Source organism: Pleurodeles waltl, chromosome 8 (genome assembly GCF_031143425.1).
Source record: "Pleurodeles waltl isolate 20211129_DDA chromosome 8, aPleWal1.hap1.20221129, whole genome shotgun sequence".
NCBI classification, from domain to species: domain Eukaryota; kingdom Metazoa; phylum Chordata; class Amphibia; order Caudata; family Salamandridae; genus Pleurodeles; species Pleurodeles waltl.
This window is the reverse complement of record NC_090447.1, coordinates 16,861,801-16,886,822: the sequence shown is the minus strand read 5'-3', so window position 1 is coordinate 16,886,822 and position 25,022 is coordinate 16,861,801. Positions and strand designations below refer to the sequence as shown.

The 25,022-nt window shown below is 46.5% G+C and overlaps 1 protein-coding gene across 1 annotated transcript in view; it reads left to right on the top strand.

The window, feature by feature from the left end:
• Positions 1–25,022, top strand: part of LOC138249300 (vomeronasal type-2 receptor 26-like) — a 200,991-nt gene that overhangs the window by 118,793 nt on the left and 57,176 nt on the right. The window contains exons 6-7 of the mRNA XM_069203257.1: positions 11,069–11,192; positions 18,021–18,904. Coding sequence (XP_069059358.1) covers positions 11,069–11,192; positions 18,021–18,904 — 1,008 coding nt within the window. The remainder of the gene's footprint in view (positions 1–11,068; positions 11,193–18,020; positions 18,905–25,022) is intronic.

The window sequence follows — 25,022 nt, the reverse complement described above, 5'->3', positions numbered from 1 at the left end:
CTGGATGAGACTCTGGTGCACAATGTTACAGGGGCCACCTCCTGGGGCCCCGTTCTCACTGGGTGATGTAGTCCCTCATGGAAGTAGAACCTCTGGACTCTTGTGCAGCAGGGGAAGGTGATACACCACATAGAGCCGAGATGAGACACAGGTGCACACTGTTACAGGGGCCACCACCTGGGGCCCTGAGCTCACTGGGTGATGTAGTCCCTCATGGAAGTAGTACCGCTGGGCTCCCGCACAGTGGGAGAAGGTAATGCACTCTATAGCACCGAGATGAGACGCAGGTGCACAATGTTACAGGGGCCGCCTCCTAGGGCCCTGTGCTCACTGGATGATGTAGTCCCTCGTGTAAGTAGGTCCGTTGGACTCCTGTTCAGCGGTAGAAGGTAACACACTATGGGGGTCATTACAACATTGGCGGTAAATGCCGCTTACCGCCATGCAGAAGACCGCTGACACACCGCCGCGGAGTTCCACCGCAGCTATTATGACCCACAGCTCGGAATCTGCCAAAATTTAGACACCCACCCAAGTCCGCCACACCAAAGGTCAGTGATAAACTGGTGATACCACAACCGACACTGTCACGGCAACAGGACTATGCCCACACTATCACGACCCACGAATACACACATATTTACAAAACACTACCACATTGGACAAATCGAAATATACACACCTGATACACATACACACACCACTCCCACGCATCCAATACAATATAAAACACACACCCACATCACCCACAAACCCTTACGACCACAAGTGCAATTGAAGGCCAGAAAGAGACACCACCATCTACAAACTAGCATCCACAGGCACTCAACACCATCACTCACACAACATCCACGCACAAAACACCACACACCCTTAAACATCACCCCACACATCACAACACACACTACCCCACACATCACCTACACCACCCCATGGCACCGCAAGGACACCCCAGGTTCTCTGAGGAGGAGCTCAGGGTCATGGTGAAGGAAATCATCCAGGTAGAGCCACAGCTATTTGGATCACAGGTGCAGCACACCACTATAGCTAGGAAGATGGAGCTATGGCGCAGAATCGTGGACAGGGTCAATGCAGTGGGACAGCACCCAAGAACACGGGATGACATCAGGAAGAGGTGGAACGACCTACGGGGAAGGTACGTTCCGTGGTCTCAAGACACCACATTGCGGTTCAGAGGACTGGCGGCGGACCCCCACCTCCTCCCCCACAACTAACAACATGGGAGGAGCAGGTCTTGGCTATACTGCATCCTGAGGGCCTTGCAGGAGTATCTGGAGGAATGGACTCTGGTAAGTCAAATCTTAACTATTACATCCCCCACCCTGCCTGCATGCTATCACATACCCCCACCCTCGCCCTCACCCCATCACTCCAACTCCTCACATATGTCCCACTATCACAACCCACCCATCCCAACACCAAGCCCTGCATGCACACCAAAGCATGGACACCCACCACCAATGCATGGCCACTGCACATACCCACACACACCCCTAAACAATTAGCACACAAGGTCCCACACAAAAATGCAAGCACTGGGGTACAGGGTCACCCACCCATTGCACACCATGGCACACACAGATGCAATAATCATGCCTTTACACCCCTGCAAGACCCCTACCCAACGTCACCTGACAGGAGGGTCCAGACCTGTCCACTCCACCCACAGAAGAGGCCCACAGTGATGACAGCAGCTCTGTCCAACTGGATCTAGATGACCAGCCCAGCCCATCTGAGACCTCGGGACAGTCGGTTCCCCTCACACTGGCATAAGCCACAACAGAGCCTCCCCCCTCTGGAAACACCAGCACAGCACCGACCCAGCGGGCCCATACCTCTGTCCCCAGGACACGTCAAGCAGCAGTGTGTCCCCCACTACAGGGAACACAGGCTAACCCACCACCCCAACAACACCAGGGACCTGGGGGCAGTGGTAGTGGGCACATGGTTCAGGGGACAGAGGCCCAGGAACACAGGGGAACTGGGAGGGCTGCTGAGCAACAGGGGGAGGACAGGCCCAGGGAACCCACTCTCCATGAGGCCCTCTCCAACATCATGGGAGCCTACCACCATTCCCAGGAGACGATGGCAACGGTGCTCGCCAAGTTTCAGGAGACCCAGCAGCTGCAGGAGGAACAGTATTTGGGGTTCAGGGAGGAACTCAAATCCATCAACACCACCCTGGGCACCATTGTAGGGGTGCTGAAGGAACTCCTCAACACCAGGAGGGACACTGTGGCACAACAAGGGGGCCCTGACACTAGCCTGGACGATGAACTGCCCACCACCTCTGCCGGCGCTAGTGGACAGGAGGGACCGCCACAGGACCACAACACCAGCACCCCACCCTCTGCAGGTGGAGAACCACCCCGCAAGCGGTCCCTGAGAAGACAGAGAACAATGCCAAGACCCCCGCCAAGAAATGAGACCACGCTGATTGTCATCCTTCTGTCCCACTTTGTCACCCTGTCCATCCTTAAACTGCCCCACCTCCAATTCCCATGCGCCTTTGGACAATGCACCTGTGAGACTAATAGACTGGACTCTGCCATGGACATTCCTCCACCATCACCCCTGACCATTTTACAACACCCTCCAATATTTAGCACTTAAATAAACACCCTTAAAGCACAAAACAATCCGGAGTCAGTCTATGCTTTCGAAAATGTGTATTTGCAATAACTGTAAAAATGCTATATCCATTGTATTGTCAACATACCTATGTCCAACAGCTCTAGTCCATGCGGAAACAAAGCAGATGTCACACAGTGACAACTCAGGGTCCATACACTGGGTGAAAGTGACAGACAGATGAGAGGTCGAACAATTATATCAGATGAAGCAGGCAGTGATGTCTTCTTACCTGTGTCTCACTGGAAGTATTGATGAATCACCATGTTTCTGTTATCGATGTCCTCTTCTTCTGCTTCCTCTTCTTCACGGTCCACAGGCTCCACAGCTGCCACAGCACCATCCTCCTGCAGAAAAGGCACCTGTCGTCGCAAAGCCAAGTTGTGAAGCATACAGCAGGCCACGATGATCTGGCACACCTTCTTTGGTGAGTAGAACAGGGAACCACCTGTCATATGGAGGCACCAGAACCTGGCCTTCAGGAGGCCGAAGGTCCTCTCTATAACCCTCCTGGTTCGCCCATGGGCCTCATTGTAGCGTTCCTCTGCCCTTGTCCTGGGATTCCTCACTGGGGTCAGTAGCCATGACAGGTTGGGGTAGCCAGAGTCACCTGCAAATGTCGACGGAAATCTGTTAGACACACACTAACTCTTAGGGACATACCCAGACACCTAGTGACACTGTGTAGGCTCTATGTCCTCACCTAATAGCCACACACGGTGCCTCTGGAGTTGCCCCATCACATAAGGGATGTTGCTATTCCTCAAAATGTAAGCATCATTACTGAGCCAGCAAACTTGGCATTCACATGGGAGATGTATTGGTCGGCCAAACACACCATCTGCACATTCATTGAATGGTAACTCTTCCAGTTTCTGTACACCTGTTCACTCCTGCGGGGGGTACCAAGGCCACATGTGTCCCATCAATGGCACCTATGATGTTGGGGATATGTCCCAGGGCATATAAGTCACCTTTCACTGTTAGCAAATCCTCCACCTGAGGGAAAACGATGTAGCTGCGCATGTGTTTCAGCAGGGCAGACACCAATCTGGACAACACGTTGGAGAACATAGGCTGGGACATCCCTGATGCTATGGCCACTGTGGTTTGAAAAGACCCACTTGCCAGGAAATGGAGTCTGACAGCACCTGCACAAGAGGGGGGATTCCTGTGGGATGGCGGATAGCTGACATCAGGTCTGGCTCCAACTGGGCACACAGTTCCAGGACTGTGGCACGATCAAGTCTGTAGGTGACAATTACATGTCGCTCCTCCATTGTCGACAGGTCCACCAGCGGTCTGTACACCAGAGGATGCCTCCACCTCCTCACCTGCCCCAGCAGATGTGCTCTATGGAGGAGAGCAACGAGCAGAGAGTCAACCAGCACTGAGGTACGTAAGCACAACTTTATTCCTCAATTTTTTCAAACAGCTATGTGCCTGTGTTAGTGTGTATGCAAAGCCTAGATATGTGTGACGCATTTAAAATGAATGCCATGTGGCCCCCTGAAATGACGTCTGCCTGACCTGTAATGTGGGACAAGGGGATATGAGGTAACTGCGCTGGCGTTGTATACCGTCGCAGTAGGCGGTCGAAGACTGCGGCGCAACCCTGCATTGGTTAACATTGGACCCTATGGGTCCGAGGAGCCAATGACGATGTATGCCAGCGGTGACGGTACGCACCGCCGCGGACGTCACCGCCATTTTCTCTCTGTTCACTCACTTGATACTTGATCTTCGACAGGAGAGGACCTATACTGCAAGTGCTGCTGTGACCTCAGTCTGGAAGAGACAATGGCTCGTGTGTCTGGGGAAAGGGCACCTGACTTCAGCACGGAGGAGTTGGAGAAACTAATGGATGGGGTCCTACCCAGTACACGCTACTCTACGGTCCTTCAGACAAATAGGTAAGTACACTGTGAGCATGCCAAATGGACAATGCCTGTGTGGAGTGGTGTGGATGGAAGATAGGGGGGGGGGAATGAGGCTTGCATGAAACGACGGTGAGTGCATGTGCATCATCGCAAGGGTAGGGATGCGGGCCAATGACTGTGACGGTGCGGACGGTTATATCTTCTCCTTTTCCCCTGTACTATTCCTGTAGGTCAGCGCCCACCAGAAGAAGGATATTTGGCGTGCCATCGCCAAGGACGTCCGGACCCTGGGGGTCCACCACAGGCGGAGCACCTACTGCCGGAAAAGATGGGAGGACATTCGCTGCTGGAGCAAGAAGACGGGGGAGGCCCAGCTGGGGATGGCCTCCCAATGTGGGAGGGGTGCCCGTCGCACCAAGACCCCCCTGATGTTCCGGATCCTGGCAGTGGCGTATCCGGAGTTGGATGGGCGTTTGAGGGCATCACAGCAGCCACAAGGGGGTGAGAACACTCTCATTCAGCTGATTCTGCGCGCAGTGGAGGTGTCTGGGTGGGGGAGGTGGGCTGTGAGTTCCCCTAGGCCAGGGTGTGTATAGTAGGCAAGGTCCCGTCGCAAGGCAGGCCATGTGGCACCCAACCCCACCTATGTTCAGAGCCAACTACACCTAGTCAGGCTCCTGTGACTTCCATGTGTGCAGCAATCGGGCATAGGCCTTGTACCCCATGTCCCTGTGATTAAATAGGGAACTCAAAGTGCACGGCGTAGTGCAGGGCGCTTCTGTGTCTGTAGTGTCTGCCAACGGTAGCGGTATTGCATGCACTCAACATGTCTTTCTTCTGTCTTCCCCACCCTTTTTGTGGTCTCCCTGTTCAACAGCGCATTAGCATCATCAGGCGGAGGAGCAGTGCCACCAGAGCAGGAGGGAGCTGCATTCCACATGGCCCTGGAGGGCGACACAACAGAGTCTGAAGCCACCAGTGGGACAGAGGGCAAGAGGAGCTCCACGGCGGGGACAGGAGCTGAGACCAGCAACACAGACTCCTCCTCTGATGGGAGCTCCCTTGCAGTGGCGGGCCTCTCTGTGCCCACCGCATCTACAGGTACGGCCGCCACCCCCCCTACCGGCACCACCCTCCCAGCAGCCCCTCAGCGTGTGCCCCGTGGCCGCTCACCAAGGAGGGGGGGCATCTCCTTCGCCCCAGGCACCTCAGCCCCTGCCCCAGTCAGCCCTGCTGCCCTCAGTGAGGAGGCCATTGACCTCCTCAGGTCCCTCACTGTTGGGCAGTCTACCATTTTGAATGCCATCAAGGGTGTAGAGAGGCAGTTGCAACAGACCAATGCATACCTGGAGGGCATTCATTCTGTTCAGGCAGCCCAACAGCAAGATTTTCAGACTCTGGCCTCAGCAATGATGGCAGCCATGTCCCTGTTTCCAGCCTCCCCCTCCAACTTCCTCTACCCAGACAAAATCCCCTGTACCTCAGCCTATCCCAAGCACACCATCAGACCAGCATGCACACACCTCAACACACAAGGGAAGCTCTGGCAAACATAAGCACCACACATCCCACAGGCATTCACACAAGCATGATACCCATGCACACATACCAACATCCACTGCCTCCACTGTGTCCCCCTCCTCCAAGTCTCCCTCCTCCCTGCCTACCTCGTCTCCACTCACACATGCATGCACTACATCTTCAGCCACTACGACCATCACCAGCACACCCATCACCACACCCCGCTCATGTGCACTCACCACCCCCACTACCATTCACACATCCCCTGTATCCTCTCCCAGTGTGTCTTTGAGCCCACCTCCCAAGGTACACAAACGCAGGCACACACCCACCCAACAGCCATCCACCTCACGACAGCCTCCAGCCCATGCACCTTCACCCAAAGTCAGCAAACGTGCACCTCCTACAACCACTACCTCTTCCTCCACTCCCAAACCCCCTCCATCCACCTGTCCCAGTGTGTCCAAAAAACTTTTCCTGTCCAACCGTGACCTCTTCCCCTCACATCCCCCACCCCTTCAGTCCCCTAGGGCCCGCCTTTCCAGGTCCCAACCCAGCACCTCAGCCACAACATTAGCGGGAACAGTGGTGCCAGCAGTAACCGGCTTCTGGAGTGCGCCAAGCAGCAGGGCAGCCAGTGTGCCAAGGAGCCAGACCACGGACAGTCCCCCACCTCAAAAGCATAAACAGTTGGCCAGTGCCCGGTGGGAGAAAGGCAAAACATCTACCACCAAACCCTCTCCCAGGAGTACAGTTGGGAGTGGGAAGACAGCTGCGCCACCATCGAAGGTGGGGAAGGGGCACAGAAAGACAGGCAAGTCGACGAAAACCTGCACGGCGGGCAAGACCGTCACATGCACTGCTGCCAAGGACACTGCCGCCACGAGCACCACTTCACAGGACATCACCGCCACCAGCACTGCTGCCAAGGACACCGCCGCCACTAGCAACACTTCACAGGACACCGCCGCCACCAGAACCGCAGGCCAATGAGCGCCAAAATCTCCAACGCTACTGGGCCGCATGAGCAGTATGAAGCACTCTGGGCACCAAGCCCCCTCCAGAACCAGTGGAGTATCACATCCACTACCTCAGTCCTTGGCAGGATGAAGCACTCTGAGCACCAAGCCCCCTCCAGAACCAGTGGAGTATCACATCCACTACCTCAGTCCTTGGCAGGATGAAGCACTCTGGGCACCAAGCACCCTCCAGAACCAGTGGAGACGGTGGCTTTGCCCTCCCCAGGATAAAGCAGTGGGCGAACCACCCACTTGAGAGACATGTGAGACTGTGGCATTGCACTCCCAAGGATAAAGCAGCGGGCAAACCATCCACTGGAGAGACTTGTGAGACTGTGGCTTTGCACGCCCCAGGATAAAGCAGTGGGCAAACCACCCACTGGAGAGACTTGTGAGACTGTGGCTTTGCACTCCCCAGGATAAAGCAGTGGGCAAACCACCCACTGTAGAGACTTTAGAGACTGTGCCTTTGCACTCCCCAGGATACATCAATGGGCATCATCCGGCTGAGGTGCCCCCCCCTCCCTTCCCCCTGAGGTGCCTGTTGCATTTCAATCTGATGCCCCAGCAGTGTTCTCTCCGTTTTGATTGTGTGGGCCTCGCCCATGCATTTTGGGCCCAGTGGTCCACGGACTTTAATGGTGGAATACCTTGGACTTGTATTCTTGATGTATATATTTTTTTATAGTGTATATATATTTTTTTGAGTACTGGATTTTAATAGATTACAAACATTCAACTCATTTCCTTTTGTCTTTGCATTCTTCTGGGGGGTTTGGGGGTGTAACTGTAATGTATCATGATGTATTAGTGTGTGTGTTGTCGTGGGTGAGGGTGGGGGTGGGGGTGTTGTGTGTGTGTATCACTCTATTTTCCCTCCCCCCTCCCCTGTGTCGTAGATGCAGTACTCACTGTGGTCTTCGCCGCCGGCGTTCGTGCTCCTGGTAGAGGAGCAGGAAGACAAATGCAGGGAGTATCTGGAGTTCTGGTTCCATGGCATCCTGGTTCCTCGTGGGGTGTGTAGAGGTGAGCTTTTTCCCTTCCAAGTCCTGTTTCCGCCGTGTTTTTGTTCGCGGTGAATCCGCTTTGGAAAAGGTGGCAGATTGGACTGTTGTAATACTGTGGGTGGTACATTGTGTTCTGCCTGTCTGTTAGCGGTTACCGCCGCGGTGTTTGTTTGTACCACCGTGGCGGTCGGAGTGTTAAAGTGGCTGTCTATGTTGACGGTTTCCGACACGGTCGTGATTCCATTTTTTTTTACTGCCGCTTTAACACCGACCGCCAGGGTTGTAATGACCACCTATACATTTTCAGGATGAGACACAGGTTTACAAAATGCTACAGCAGGCGCTTCCTTGGGGCTGGGCTCACTAGGTGATGTAGTCCCTTGTGGAAGTAGTACAACTGGACTACCATGCAGCAGCGGAAGGTCACACACTATATAGCGCAGAGATGAGACACAGGTGCATAATCTTACAGGGGCTGCCTCCTGGGGCTCTGGGCTCAATGGGTGATGTAGTCCCTTGTGGAAGTAGTACCACTGGACTCCTGGATGATATCTGCTGTGGTTGACTGACACAGACTGTTGATCTGAATGTGAATCAGCTAGTTTTAATAAATTGGTTTGTCATCTCAGACCTAGAAGCATTTGAGGAGGTGAAAATTTGTAATAAAGTATTGGGACTACCGATCTCACAAGGGGGTATCAATGTAAATTTGCCACTAAACAAATACATAATGTTATCTCTTAGCTTTTTGAAGGTTCTTCCTGTATGCCTGGGCCCAGCTTCATATACAGATATAGACCAGAGTGTGCTAAGAAGAATCTACTGAACATAGTGTAGTATACCATAATCAGGGAAAGCCTCTTTCCCAGATACAGGTTTGTACAGGTATGGACAACTTCATATGCACAGGACATTCTTCAACTGGCTCATATGGCATGTCACAGACTTTCATTAGCAGGTATACCCCTTTATAATTTAACAGCAGAGTTGTATGCTTAGGCACAGGCAGAGTTTCTAATTCTGAGAGATCTCATATATCCCTATATCAGGCATAACTCCCTATGCCTAGATATATCACCACAGGAGAAGACAAGGCCATACAGGAGCAAATCTGTCCTTGCCTAGGGATGGTGAGTGGGGGTTTGTTTGAAGAGCTAAGTTTCAGTTTCTTGCAGAATATAAGAATTGAAGAGGCAGCTCTGATGTGCAATGCCAGTTGTTCCAGGCTGTATGATCAATGTAGGAGAAGGTTCAATCACTGACTCTAGTTTTGCATATGCATGGAATGTGTACAAGTAGGAGTCCAGCAGAGGAGAGGTGCCTCATGGGTGAGTGGAATGAGATTTGGTTCCTGAGGTAAGATGAGCATGTGTTGGGTAAAGCTTTGAAGGTGTGTTTAAGGTTTTTGACCAGTGCAAGTTTATGTTTAGGAAGCCAGTAGAGCTCCCTGAGGTGTTATGTGGGTAGTGTGGAAGATTGAGTTAGATCCTGCCTGACTAATTCTAGATGACTTGTATCTTCCTGCTAAAGGTTGTATCTATTGTCCAGCTTGCCTGTGGCAATGTTGTAAGTGATGGATTTGTGGGCACTGGTGTGGAGCCAGAGACATGTGAAAGATGTTCCTTAGCATTTTCAGGGTGTAGAAGCAGGTGGCTTGTTTTGGTGGCTGCCGAGGAAAATTCTGAGGTTTTTGGTGTGGGCGGTGGGTCGACGTTCAGCCTGCCACCAGGTGGAGTCCCACTGCAACATGTTATTTGTGAAGAGCATGACTTCTGACTTGTCAGTGTTCAGTAAGAGACAGTTGTTCTTCATCCAGTTGGTGATTTCTGTTATGCGTTTGGAGAGCTTGGTCTCAGTGGTGGGGCTTTGTGTGAGAGGGAGAGAATCAGCTCAATGTTGTCAGCTTACAATAGTAGATTGATCTCATTAGTGCAGATGATGCTTGTGAGCAGGATCATGTAAGTGTTGAAGAGGTTTGGGCCTAGAACTGATCCTTTTGGTGTTATACAGTTTCTACCATTCTAGTAGGACTGTGCATTAGAACAAGAAAACGCTATAGTATAGTAAATACGTCTTCCTATATAATCAGTAAATGTTGGTCCGGATAGCTCACAGTACCATTTCTAAACTCCTAAACCTCCAGAGCTGTAGTTGCTGTGTGTAATCTCGAACATGGCCTCTCTGATTCCAAAGGAATTTGTGGAAACAGATTTAGACCTTTTGTGTATCACTTTTGCCTGCGCAAGGTATTACAAGAGAAGACTCAGTAATACATTTTCAAATGTTGATTGAAAAGATCTCTGGGCACATCCAATGCACTTGGGCATCGCAGAGAGGAACACACAAAAGTGCGGGCTGCATGTTTGCATAAGTCTTAGCCACTGGAAATCCATTGGAGGGCACATCTGAGTCCATCAGTTGTTAGCCCATTAAGCTACTCCAGACAAACAGCTGCACAACCTTAGTTAACCTCTCATGGAACACTCCCGCCTGAACTCCCTCAGTAGAGAACAATATTACTAGTCAAGGTTTTGACTCTTTAGAAGCTGGCACTTTTTTAAGATGTACATTTGGGCACTGCTATATGGAGTAAACTATCAATTCTGAGTCTTGTTGTTTAGGGAATGTAAATTGTTGACAAAATTAACATGAGGGTTTTTCCTGGTGAAATCTCATGTAATTTCACTTGTGTCACTCTATGAGTTTTGTAAAAAAAAAAAAAGCTACAGGTAAGTATTGTAAGAAAGACACCTGCATCACACCTGTCATGTTCCTTGCTAATACCTCTCTGTGGTGCCATCTGTTCTGAGTCAGCCTTTCCTACCATCCTCTTTGGCTCACAGTTGGTCTGTGATCTCTTTCCTTAATACACTCACTGATATTCACTGTACATGTCGATCACTCTTACTGCACTCCCATTGTGTGTCATGAACAATCCTCCGTACTGTGACAATGTCTGACTGTGCCCTCTCTGTCCCACCCCCTGCAGGTCCCACGCTCTGTCTGCAGTGAGAACTGTCCTCCTGGGTACAGAAAGGCTGCTAAAGAGGGGAAGCCCACATGCTGCTTTGACTGTGTCCCCTGCTCCCTAGGAGAGATCAGCAATGGCACAGGTGGGCTCACTTTAAAGAAAGTTCTTTATTTTAATCATCACTGTATTCAAACAGAATAAATATCTGATAAAAAGACCTGAAGAAAAGAAAATGTCTATATTGGCAAGGCAGCATTCAATTCACAGCTGAATGAATACAAACATTGAGTATGTTTTTTGCTTGCCACTGTAACATAATTAGGGCTGGACTCCTTGTGCCACCAAACAGTGAAATCTAGTCTGGTTTTTAGAGTGATTTAACAGATCCTCCAGCTCTGTGCCCTACACAGTTGTACCCTGGTGACCTACAATGATTTATTTTTTAAATAGTTTATTTTAAATACCATTTTCCTTCAATTTACTTTTTACTATGGATAATGTTTTAGTTTCTATTACAGACATGTTACAGAGAAATGTGTTTATGATTTTCAACACCATGCAACACCCATTAAAAAGTTCCTTTCAGATCCAAACGGAACCTCACATATAAGAAATTGCACGGTGTCGAAGAAATTGTTTGCAATAATATTAATGAGCTGCCGTTTATAAAGTTTATAGAGCTTATAACGTTTATTGACAGATCAAAATATTATTTCATCATCAGACAAAGGATAAAGCAATTCAACATATAAAAAACTGTAATTACAAACATTGGATCTAAAAGATTAATATGATAATACAAAAATCGTTATTAACCCTGTCTAAATTTAAAAAAAAACTTCATAAAGTTTCAGAATCTCTCAAAAGGCTGTAGTGTACATTCATAAAATCTCTCTTGGTTCCATGGCTAGAGCCACTGGAGTTTTAACAGTTCTTTGTGTCTAATGGCCCAAGCTGCTAAAAGAAATTAAGAAATTGACACCACTTCCACTTGAGCTGTATCAGTTTTACAGATCCTAAGGGTGTTTGTTCGATCTGAAAGTAACAAATTCCTACATAATGGGATGATCCACCTCCTTCCTGGCTGACTGCATTTGGGGCAAAAAAGAGTAGGTGCTCGTCTGTTTCATCAGTACTAATACAGAATCTGCAGCTTCTGGTCCCATCTATTGAAGAAGCCCAACGTGCAGTAAAAGCAGCAATAGGGAGGGTACCTAAACTGCAAATACCATCTACGGGCACACAGTGGTATAAAGAAATCTCAAAAATCTTCACCGCACCGTGGAGCCTTTTCCTTTTTGTATAGGTCATCAGCTTGGTTTTCACAACATTTTCTTCCAAGCCTAAGTCTTTACAGAATTTCCATAAGCGGTTCACTAAACTTTGCAGACCCATTTTTCTTTTACTTATCAAGAGAGTGTCATCCGCAAAGAGTAGGCCTGTGATTTTATGGCCTTCTAAGGAAGGGGGGTCATTGACACAATTGACTAAGTATCCATACAATTGTTGATGTAGGGCAGAAAGAGCATGGGAACCAGGATGCAGCCCTGCCGAACCCCCTTATTAACAACAACCAGATCCGTTAGCTTGCCCTTGGTCCCATTGCAGATTCTCGCATAGCTCCCTTCATGTAGGTGTATAAAATATTTGATAAACCTTTCCGGACCCCCATCTCCCAAAGAGAAACCCACCACTTACCCCTAGAAATTAAATCAAATACCGCACAGAGGTCAACAAACAGCATATAGAAGTGTCCTCCACTGAGGTCCACAGCATCCCATTTAATTTTAAGTCTAAAGACTTAATCAATGCAACTGGTTGAGGGTCTAAATCCTGCTTGTAGATTTGAAATTACATTGTTCCCATCTATCCAGTCTATAAATGGGTCCAAAGGTTGTATGTCGGAACCATGCATGCATTTACCCTGCATGCCTTTACAACACAGTCTCTACCATGACTGTAATGTTACAATGCATTACTTTACCATGCAAGTCGTTACAGTGACTTACCTTAGGGTTGGTTGGACTTTGGAACAAATTACTATTCCAACTGCAGTCTAGGCAACAGTAGGGAAGGTGTTGGACTTAAAAATCTGACACCAGTCCAACAACACTCTCCAGAAGGCAGTCCTTGTAACGATTTGCGTGGTAAAGTAATGTATGGTAACGTCACAGTCATGGTAGTGACTGCATTGTAAAGTCAGGTTGTTGTTCACACTGCGTGGTAAAGCATGTTTGCCTGATCCGAGTTGTTTACAGAAAACCCTCTGGAGGTTATCCAGGGGACTTATTAGACGAACATATGCTGGATCAGAAGGGCTTCCGTTTTTGAACATAGGGAACATTTCAGCCCCCTTCCATGTCTGGGGAATTGGAGCGCCAGCAGTGACTGCATCTGTAATTGTGTTGATGTATGGCACCCATATACTAATATTAGATTTGTACAACTAACTTGGGATTCTATCCAGACTAGGGTGATTCCCTGGTTTAGGTGTACTAACCACTACCAGGGTTTCTTTCAATGTGAATTACGATGAGGCTGCAATGTCACCACTGTCAATTTAGGTGATCCCCACATTGCATTCTTAATCAGAAGAGGTGGAGTAAAGACTGCTAAAGTGGGCTACCCATTCACATGGAAGTAGTAAAGACCCAGCTAATGATGGGCTTTCCGCTTTAGACGTGATTTCTGGTTGTTTCATGGACATCAACCCATAAATTATCTAACCGTTCTCTCTTTGCTTGCTTCAGCTCGTACCCATAATGAGATCTAGCAGATCTAATCTCTCCAGTTTCCCTAGCTTTGATTGCCACTCATAGCGTTTGTTTGGCCTTTCTACAGCTTTGATTTAACCACTCTTTTTTGTGAGACTGCCTACCCAGACTGAAAGTTCCATACATAAAATTCTCCCTCAGTGTGCTCTACAGATCCAGGCTCTCCTTTATTATATTTCAACGGTCATCCCAGTGCTTCAACATAGCATCCATGTGAACAGCCAAGGACTTCTAAAGTGTGGTAATTACTTTTGGCGAATGGTTAACAGCCTCCCATTTTACATTTCTACCATTACCAGCCATTTGGAGTTGCTGCTCTTATTCACTAGAGTTTGGTGCAATAGCTGATGTAAATAGTTTGCTAAAAAGAAGTATTCGGGGGTCATGGTCATTTTTCCAGTTGTTGGACCACCTTCATGTCAGTCATATATACCCATAGTCTTATATTGAGTAGTGCATAATCAATTTGACTTCTATAAGGCCCGTGACTAAATGTTGGAGCAGGATGGAGATCTGAGGGCATACGGCCATTGCAAGCACGAAGGCCGTGTGCCAAGGTGATATCTGCCACCTGTAAGGCTGCTCTCCTCGGAGGCGCTTTCACTTCTGGGATACCCCAAGCAAGATCCTTCTCATGGGTTATGTCGAGGGCAATAAAATTGGGCTTGAATGTAAGATTGAAGTCCCACATAATTATCACATAATGCAAACTTTTAATGTTTGTAAGTCAGTCAATGTGTGCAACGTAGCTTATTCACTATGTTTGGCCGTGCTTCTGCTGTACAAATTAATTCACAATATAGAACTCCCCTACCCAGGGAAAGCATCAACTCTTGAATGTCATTGGATCCTAAACTCAATTCCGCTACAGTACAATGAAGTGTCACACTTACCCATATGAGTAAACCTCCTGAAGGTTGCCCTATAGTTGATCCACATGCTGGGCTTGAGAAACTCTTATACCCATTCCTATAGGTTGGGCCCAATGTCCAGATTTCCAGCAACAGGCACATTTGCTGCTGATCAATAATTTTCCCCAATGATTGATTATTTAATTTCAAGTTTGATAGAGAAATTCATGTTTCTAACAAACCAATGCAAACATTTATTGGTTAGGGTCTCATCAGTTCTTTCTGTTCATCACGCAGCTTTAGGATTCCCGACAGATGGAGAAGAAGCAGGGGGCAAGTTGATGACCGGAATCTTATTGACTTGGGCAGTACCGATAGTCTTGCTCTGTCCATTGTCACGTCTTGTTTCAGTGGTTGGACTTCTAGTAGCTCCCACTTCTTGGCGGGGGGGAAACTAACCCTATGAGATATTGGTGTTGAAGCGAGATGAGGATCTATGCTGGTGCCGCTCCAATTAGAGCAATTAGGAGATGAGATGGTGATGCTTTGCACGGTCCATGGCCCAGGTGCCACAGCAAGGCCCATAACCTGCTATAATTGTAAGCGCTTGTCAAGGATGTCTTTGTGGATTTGCTCAATTGTAGCGAATTGTGCCAGTTTTGGGGAAGTTCAACAGTTGAAAATACCCTTGATTTTATTAACAACCTTGGCTACCAGTTGAGTCAGTCAACATTGTTGAGGAATCGCCCCTTTTCCACATTTTCCAGTGGGTGGATTGAAAAGAGAGGAAAATTGATGTGCTAGAAGCTTCGGCTCAGGAGTTCTGAAGTTTCAACCCTTGTGTCGTCCTTGATCTTTATGGTTTATGTTCATAATCTGAAAGACCTACTTCAGAAAAAGGTACCACATTAGAGCCATTAGACATTTGCTTAGGTGCCCAGTTAAACAGATTTGCCTTACCCTCAGGGATCGCCGTGCGCTGGATCTCCAGAGGAAATGTGTCTGATGAAGGTGACAGGTTCATGGAACTAGATGGTTGTTCGGTGGCCCCATTGGTCCCACTCAAGACACCTAGGGCAGGCACAGATGGACCGGGAGTGTCAGCTGAGTCAATTAATTCAGTTGGTAGGTGCTGCTGCCAGGAAGCCATTTCGGTGTCCAAAGACAACCTCCTCTCAATACGTTTCTGTTGATACCACTCCTATTCTCTCCGTCAGCATCCGTTCTATAGATGTAGGTTTCTGGGGCGGAGTGGATGGCTGCAACCAATCAGCAAATTTCAGTTTGCCCATTGTGCCAATTTTGTATATCATTCCACATGATGGAGTCCAGCTGAGAAGGAAGCCAGAGGCAAGCTACAATTACAAGTACAAGTAGAGGAGAATAAACGCACAACCACACTCACCCTTGATTCTAAATATTAATGGGGTAGCCTAGCCAAGCCTTGGTTGGCCGTGGATAGGTTCAGACGGGCCCGTCTTGGCCTTGCACATGACCAGGCATGTCCGGCACTGCTGGAGTTGAGCTCACTAATATGCGCTGGCAAGGCGGGCAGCAGAAGCACAAACCACCTTCAGGCACAAGTAGTGCTGGGAGAAAGAGTTCAGGCTCCCACTATTCCTGATAAGCTCCCCAAATGCATCATGCGCTGGGAGAGTTGAGCATGCAAATAAGTGCTGGCAGCGATCAGCAGAAGCAGAATGCGCTTCCATGCGCAAGTACTGCTGGGAGATAGTGTTCTGGCTCCCACTGGTCCTGCTAGGCTCCACAAATGCATCCTGCACTGCAGGAGTTGAGCACACTAATAAGCGCTGGTAGGGTGGGCAGCAGAAGCAGAAAGCGCCTCCAGGGGCAAGTAGTGCTGGATGATAGATATCAGGCTCCCCCTCTAGGTTCCGCAACTGTGTCCCACTCTGCTGTTAGTAGTACAATATTGAAAACGCACATCACAATCCCAGAATATGTGATGGAAAAACATTTAGAAGATGGACTAGTGTGCCTGTGCAGTGTCAGTGACCTGGCCAAAGAGGGCATGAAATTGCTGATACTGGAACATACATTTAAAGCTATTCTGTACAGTGGCACCCAAACTAGAGCCCCCCAAATCCTTAAAATGCCCCTGGATTACTCTACCTAATATTTATCAGTTTCAGCAATTAAGCATGAAATCATTGGGTGGACCGTGAGACCAGTGGGTGTCCACTACAAAGAAAGAGCTACTGTCTATTTCTAAAATAGGGCCTATAAACGTCCAGGTCTAGAATAAACATAGGCTCCTAGGAGATAATCCTACCATATTGCTACACCTTTCATTCATCCCAGTGAGAAATGAGGCAGTGGAGAGATAATTCACTGCCTATGGTGTTAACTCCCTTATCACTATATCTGCAGACTTACGTTAATGCAAAGGTTAACGGATCACCAAGTCAGAGAAGAGATGGATGTGTTAAAATTCCTGTGGATTCACTTGTCCTTCTACAGTATGTACATGTAGTGATCTTCCAAGGGTCCAGAGGATCAAGAGGTGCATGGCAGAGATAATCAGTTAACACATTTTAGTGGTTGCAGCTACAAGTCTAATATGTTTCTTTTCATTGTAAGAAGTGATGTGTCACGATTCTTCTAGGAGGTTTACTAATGAACTTTACTAAGTTTTTTGTACTTATGATTTATGTGCTTTTCTGCTAACTTTATTAGTGGTATTTTTCATGTACCTTGCCATAATGATTTTTTATATAAATCTTTAAAATGTTGACCCATGTTTGTCATTTTTTGTGAGAATGTTATAGTTTTAATTCATTACTGGAGTTTACATGTATTAGCGACGGGTCCAGTCAGGGAGCACCAACGTCTGTGAAAGAACTGCACTGTTCCCGGTCCAACAGTTGGTGTGCCCTTGGTAAGGTGATGAGAGATGGGGTTGCGCACTGACAGGACCACATCACACTACATCATTTTACTACACAATTGTACTGGAAGATTAACTGGACAATATGGGCCTGATTTAGGTCTTGGTGGAGGAAATACTCTGTCACAAATGTGACGGATATCCCATCTGTCTTAATATGATCTCCGTAGAATATTACCCTCCTAGACCCAAATCAGGCCCTACGTTTTGACAGCATATGTTATGCAGGCAACAGAACTGTTTTAAAGCTCGTACATTTATGAGTCTTGTTGATGGGTTTTTATGTATTTTATGTACTTCAATCAAGAGAAGATTACTAATTCTGCTAGCCTCTCTTTATAAATGCATACATATTGAGCAGCAAATTTCTCTTTTCAGCTTCACTAGGGATTGAGTGTAGCACTACACATGCTCAACAGCTTCCTGTCTTTTTTCAGACACTGTCAAATGCTTGGAATGTCCCGACAATGAGTGGCCAAATGAAGCACATGATCAGTGCATTGAAAAAGAGGTTGAGTTCCTGAGTTACGGTGAGCCACTAGGTCTCACACTCTCCTTCTCATCAGCCTTCTTGATGTTTCTCACTACTTCTGTGCTCTGTGTCTTCATCAGGTACAGAGACACTCCCATCGTGAAAGCCAACAACCGTGATCTCAGTTACTTTCTCCTGATTTCTCTCATGCTCTGCTTCCTCTGCTCCTTCATATTCATTGGTCGTCCTAAGAAGCTCACCTGCATGCTGCGTCAGACTTCCTTCGGTATTGTGTTTTCCATCAGTGTTTCCTCTGTTCTGGCAAAATCTATAATTGTTGTCATTGCATTCAAGGCAACAAATCCCAACAGCTCTGCACGAAAATGGCTGGGATCAAAGACATCATTTGGTATTGTTTTCCTTTCTTTGTTAGTACAAATTGTAATCTGTGTCATGTGGGTCGTGAAGTCACCTCCATTTCCTGACCTGAACAAGGAGTCTTATAATGCAAAGATAATTTTTGAATGCAATGAAGGGGACACCATCTTCTTCTACTGCATGCTGGGATACTTGGGCATCCTGGCCGTAGTCAGCTTTGTAGTTGCTTTTCTCTCAAGAAATTTGCCCGGAACCTTCAATGAGGCAAAGCTGATCACCTTCAGTATGCTGGTGTTTGTCAGTGTGTGGATCTCTTTCATCCCGGCATACCTCAGTACACGGGGAAAGTACATGGTGGCAGTGGAGGTATTTGCCATCCTGTGCTCCAGTGCAGGCCTTCTTGGTTGTATCTTCTTTCCCAAGTGTTATATTATTCTATTGAGACGTGATAGGAACACAAAGGAACATTTAGTAAGAACATTTCAATTTAGAAATTAGCAGAAACAGCAGATAGCCAGAGCAGTTTCAAATATCCAAGATGTCTTATTTGAGGTAAAGTTTTACTACAAGGCAGGTTTCTGTTAAGAATGCTTACATCTAATAAAACAATTTCTTCTGCTTTAAACATAGAGGCTAACTGAGTTACCCAGGGTATACTCATGCCTCCAACTTAGTTTAAAAGATGGTGCAGAGGCATGGTAGTTGGACAGGCACAGTGTAGTTTGACTTCTAATTCTTATTAGCTTGCTTCCATGCTTTTTCACGCTTCTCTACTATATCTTCAAAGAACACCATACATTTTGCCTCAGGGTGCATGAACCATGTAAGATTGACCTAATTCAAATTGCAGAATGGTGGGGAGGTCAGTGCACAATCGTGTTCCTAATTAGATGTCGATAGCGCAAAGACAATATCCTGAAAGACTTTGCTGAATCTTTGCATCTTCCAGCTTTTGTGTCTTCAAAGAACACCAAACAATTAGTTTTATTTTTAAAGAGCCATGGAAGACCAAAACCAAATTTAAATGACAGATTGTTGTGAAGGTCAATCTTCCCTAGTGTGCCAATGTTCATGCCGATGCTGGTAGAAGATAGGGAACATTCTGACATATTTTGTTTGCCAATGTATCTTTCAACTTTGTGTCCCAAAGTCTTCAAATAATATAATAGAATTTGATTTATATTTCAATATTTTTGGAAGGTTGCCTCAACTGTAGATTGTTGGGGGGGGGGGGTGGTGAATCCATCATGGTGTACCAATTTAATGACTGTGGCACATAGAAAAAAACGCTGAAATCCTTTTTTTTATTCTTTGCATCTTTCAGCTCTTTGCAGGTGAAGGCTTTGGCAATACATAAAATGTGCTTTATACTTACATAAAACATTGAAATCTAATATAAATTGCAGGTTCTTGGAGAGAAAAGTCTACCCCAACATATCAATTTATATCCCTATGGGTCCTAGAGAAGTGCCTGAAATATTGTCTTGAATCTATGCATCTTTTAGCTGTTTTCAGCTGTCTTTAGATAACACCATATATTCTCTTTATATTTCAAGAACTATAAATGTAAGAAAGCTAATATAAAATGGAAAGCATTGGGGAGATCAATCCACCCTAGTATGCCAAATTGTATGCCAATGATCCATGGATATTGATAGATAAACAATGTTCCACCTCATTATTCCAGTTTCCATGCCTGTGGCAAGTAAGGAAGAGAGAACACTTAAATGTTTGGCCATTATGACACCTCTGAAAGTGGACTATTTTCATGTTGAAAGCAAAACTATATAAATAGTATGCTATAACTGTTCAATGTGCAAAAAACGTATTCTAATGACAAGATGGAAATACATCCTGCAAAAACATGGCTTGGGCAGTACTGGGGGAAGTGTTTGCAATAGCTATCATTACATCACATCATAAAAGTACTCAACAGAAGAATTCATGTTTGATGTTTGGAAAGTAAACATATCTAGATATTAATAAACAGATCTGAACTCCTGCTTGCGCCAATACTCTGCAGACCCCTTAAAGTTCTGGATTTTAGTGTAGAATGAGCCTGGAATTTTTAAAAACATTTAGGTAGGAGGTGCACTACTTCCAGTGATTCACCTGGCTATTCCTTTCTGAAGTTTAGGAAATGGGGTGCCCCCATTTGCACACCCTAATCTGGGGGAACAATAGCTTGTGAGTGGAGCACACACCTAATGCATGTCTTAGCCCCTAGTTATTAATAGCTAAACATTGTTCCAACTGATAATCTTAGTTTTAATGCCTTTGGCAAGGAGGGAAGAGGGAACACTTTTGAATGTTTAGCAGTAATGACACATCTGATAGTGGATTGTACACCTGACAGTCTTAGGGTGGTATAAACTGGAGAGTTTAAGGCTTGGCAAGTAGATTTAAATGTCAAGTCCAAGTGGCTGTGAAACTGCACATACAGGCCATGCAATGGCAGGCCCGAGACATGGTTAAGGTGATACTTATGAACTAACTAACTAACTAGATGTAGCTTTTTCTTTAGATCTACATACTCTGGCAAAATCCCCTTTTGTCAAACACTTGGAACACATCTTATCGGATGCTGGACACACATTTGCATTGCCTAAGTGGGACATACTACCACAGCTATGACACTCTAATTTCCTGAAATTCTATTTTTTTGATACAGTCTCAGATACTTCTTTTCCTTTCCTTTTCTTATTCTTCCCTTTAACAAATGATACACTCTGTTGTGAAGATTTTGCCTCTGAAATGTTCATTTGTTCCATGCACAATGTTGAGTTTTCTATTCTAGTAGCAATTTCAACCGCTTTCTCAAGTGTCAAATTCGGGGTTCATAACAGTGTTTATTGCACCTTCTTACCATTTGTTTTCTCAACTCGTTGATCACGTATAATTTCATCAATCACATGACACCGCTAAAATCCTCAAAGCACCCACGAAGCTTGCAACAGGTTCACCAGCTATCTGGGCCCTTTTGTAAAACCTATGTCTCTCCATAATGACATTCTTCCAAGCCTTAAACCTAGAGTCAAGAGATTTAATGGCAAAGGCATATTCATCAATACCTCCATCTCCCTCTCCTTCTCCTCACTGAACTACGTCTTGAGGTATATGTTTTAATCTCTTCCGACCTTCAGATCTCAAACTATGCCGAAGAAAGGCAAACTTTGTTAGTGAGTAAAAGACTCACCATCCAAAGCATCAAGATACGCTTCAAGTTCTTCTTTCCATAGCTCCCAGTCCAATTCAGAAGAAAGTGTATCCAGCGTAAAAAGAGGTGGTGGGATTATTGAATGATGCATGTCAAGTAATCACAATTATTATGTAATTTAAACTAGATCTGGTGATGCCATATAATTTATATACAATATATATATATATTTATATATATATATATATATAGCAAGACTCCGTTCCTTAAAATAAGGTGCCAGTTTTAGCTGATACTATAATTCTACTTCCTGTAAACACTTGCAAGTTTTGACTGAAGTGACAATTTCCACTTTGCACAACAAGTATGTGATACACTTGTTAAAGTGTGCATATCACCACTTATTGAAAGAAGATGCCAGCACGTAGAAACAATGAGGCATGTTACAACTGTAACACGCTAAATATGCAGGGGTGTGCGTGTCACCAAGTTAAGCACTGAAAAGGTTACACATGTTGCTAAGCAACGACAGGCCAGGCTACTCATGTTGCTAAGTAACAACAATGTGGCTACGTGACCCTTGGCTCCGAGCGCCTGACGAAAAATGTGGGCCCGTGCGCACGATATTTGCTGCGTGAGCTGACGTTCAATGGTACACCATGGCCCGATCCAGCAGCGAGCACAGTAGGTTCACACTGCAATTACCAAACGTCACTGATTGAAACACGCTCTCACTGTCCAGTCAACTCCAGGATCATTGCAATGTTGATCTGGATGAGGGTAGATCCCGCTTCCAAGCTTCAACCGAAGGCCACGTCACTCGCAACGAAGAGCCAACTGACAGTACGGACTGCATGCATGGGGGATTGTCCTGCCTACAGCTCCCTTGTTGCAAATACAATGATTCTATGCGTGTCTTCAAAGTAAGTTTATTGACTTAAGCAGGATGATCCAGCACGTTAATACAACCTTTTCCACTTGATTTCCTCTCTCTCTCTCTCTCAACCCTTAACCGCCCACATTCCATCACACCACATTCCAATCCCACATTCCAACTACGCTCAGCACTTGTTGAAATGTCAAGTGCTGACCAAGTACTGAGACCGAACACCCTACCAGCCTGCAAGGATGCTCAAATCACTTAATCAGGCCTTGCGCGAACCCTCTTGGCTCGCATGGGAGGTCACTCCTTCACACATTTGGGCTCAAAGTTGTGGAACTTTTCCCTGGAATGTTTGAGAAACTGCACTTCAGTAAGGCTTTTCCTGAGATCCTCAATAACTGATTGTTTTAATCCTACAGGCCATCTCTACCTATGCTTAACGCTGGGAAACCCTGTGGGGACCTGACTGCTTTAGAAGTCAATATAATAATTATAATTCTTCCGCTCCAGGGTTTCCCAAAGAATCTAAATTGCGCTGTCAATCCTTATCTTACATCAACCTCCTTCTGGCCCATTTCACTTTAATTGTGAAGCCACTATAACTAAGCAGCCTATGTTGTTCACACCCCTTTTTCAATAATGTGTTCTTCCCTATAAGCTACACAGAATGATTGTTCTCTTTTATTTCAATTCATTTTATTAATTTTATTTTTTGGCTCTCAGGTAGCTTGAAGGTTTCTTTTAGTGTGCTGAAGAGTACAATAGCACAGCACACATGACGTCATGTCACAATGCATTCCAAATGTGCTTATGTGCCTTTATTCACATTTCTTTAGACACCTTGATGAGGGCAACACTTAAGGTGCTTTCACATGTACATTTCGTAGATTCAAACTTACATTTCAAAAAGGAAATAAATGAGTTTAACATTCTCAAGTGATGATAAACTATTACTCTGCTGAGCTGAGATCAAAATAATGCTTTTACATATCGGATATTGTGCTTTGAAACCTGCATCTGACATAGATAAAGGCAGACTGCAGGCTTATCTATTAAAGTGACCTGGTCAAACGCTGAAACAGGAGTCTTTTTCGGATTAAGTTTTATAGTAAGTTTTTGATGCTGCTCAGTAATAAGGTGTTCTGACAGGTACTCGCTATCCAATGCCAAAGAGCTGTGTACAGCACGTCAAAGCACCTGCTGCCAAGGCTATTTTGCCACTGCTTTAAGGAAAATGAGTTTTCACTAAAACAGGTATTTACGTGCTATAGAAAACAAAAGGTGCTTTGTAAGGTACCTTGGCAACGGACCATGGATTGCCTTCCAGGTAACGCCCAGTATACTTATCTTGATATGGGTTTCTCCTGGGGACACCTAAGGCTGAGTGCCTATTTGAGACATGAACATGTGCTTTCTTACAGTAGACACGGTTCTGGTTGTTCAGTTTGCCACAACTTGTAACCTGGACATTAACCTTTAGGGCAGGGTTAAATAGATAGTTCAGTCTTACAGGTACCTAGAGAAGGACTGGATAAGTATCATTCATTTGATGAGTGCTAACAAAGGTCATGTTTTTGATTTTTTTGATACAATGCATAGATGTACCGTTGCCATCGTCTCCTGGGAATGGTGGTAGGCTCCCATGATGTTGGAGAGGGCCTCGTGGAGAGTGGGTTCCCTTGGCCTGTCCTCCCCCTGTCGCACAGCAGCCCTCCCAGTTCCCTGGTTTTCCTGGGCCCCTGTCCCCTGAACCGTGTACCCACTTCCACTGCCCCCAGGTCCCTGCTGTTCTTGGGGTGGTGGGTTGACCTAGGTTCCCTGTAGTGGTGGACACACTGCTACTTGACTTGTCCTGGGGAGAGAGGTATGGGCCCGCTGGGTGGGTACTGTGCTGGTGTTTCCTGAGGGGGGAGGCTCTGTGGTGGCCTGTGACTGTGTGAGGGGAACCGACTGTCCCGAGGTCCCAGATGGGCCGGGCTGGTCATCTAGATCCAGTTTGACAGAGCTGCTGTCATCACTGTGGGCCTCTTCTGTGGGTGGAGTGGACAGGTCTGGAACCTCCTGTCTGGTGACGTTGGGTAGGGGTCCTGCAGGGGTGTAAAGGCATGATTATTGCATCTGTATGTGCCATGGTGTGCAATGGGTGGGTGACCCTGTACCCCAGTGCTTCCATTCCTGTGTAGGACCTTGTGTGATAATTGTTTAGGGGTCTTGGTGGGTATGTGTAGTGGACATGCATTGGTGATGGGTGTCCATGCTTTGTTGTTGCATGCAGGGCTTGATGTTGGGATGTGTGGTTTGTGATAGTGGGACATATGTGAGGAGTTGGAGTGATGGGGGTGAGGGCGAGGGTGGGGGTATGTAATAGCATGCAGGTAGGGTGGGGGATGAAGTAGTTAAAGATTTAACTTGCCAGAGTACATTCCTCCAGCTACTCCTGCGAGGCCCTCAGGATGCAGTATAGCCAAGACCTGCTCCTCCCATGTTGTTAGTTCTGGGGAGTAAGTGGGGGTCCACCGCCAGTCGTCTGAACCGCAATGTGGTGTCTT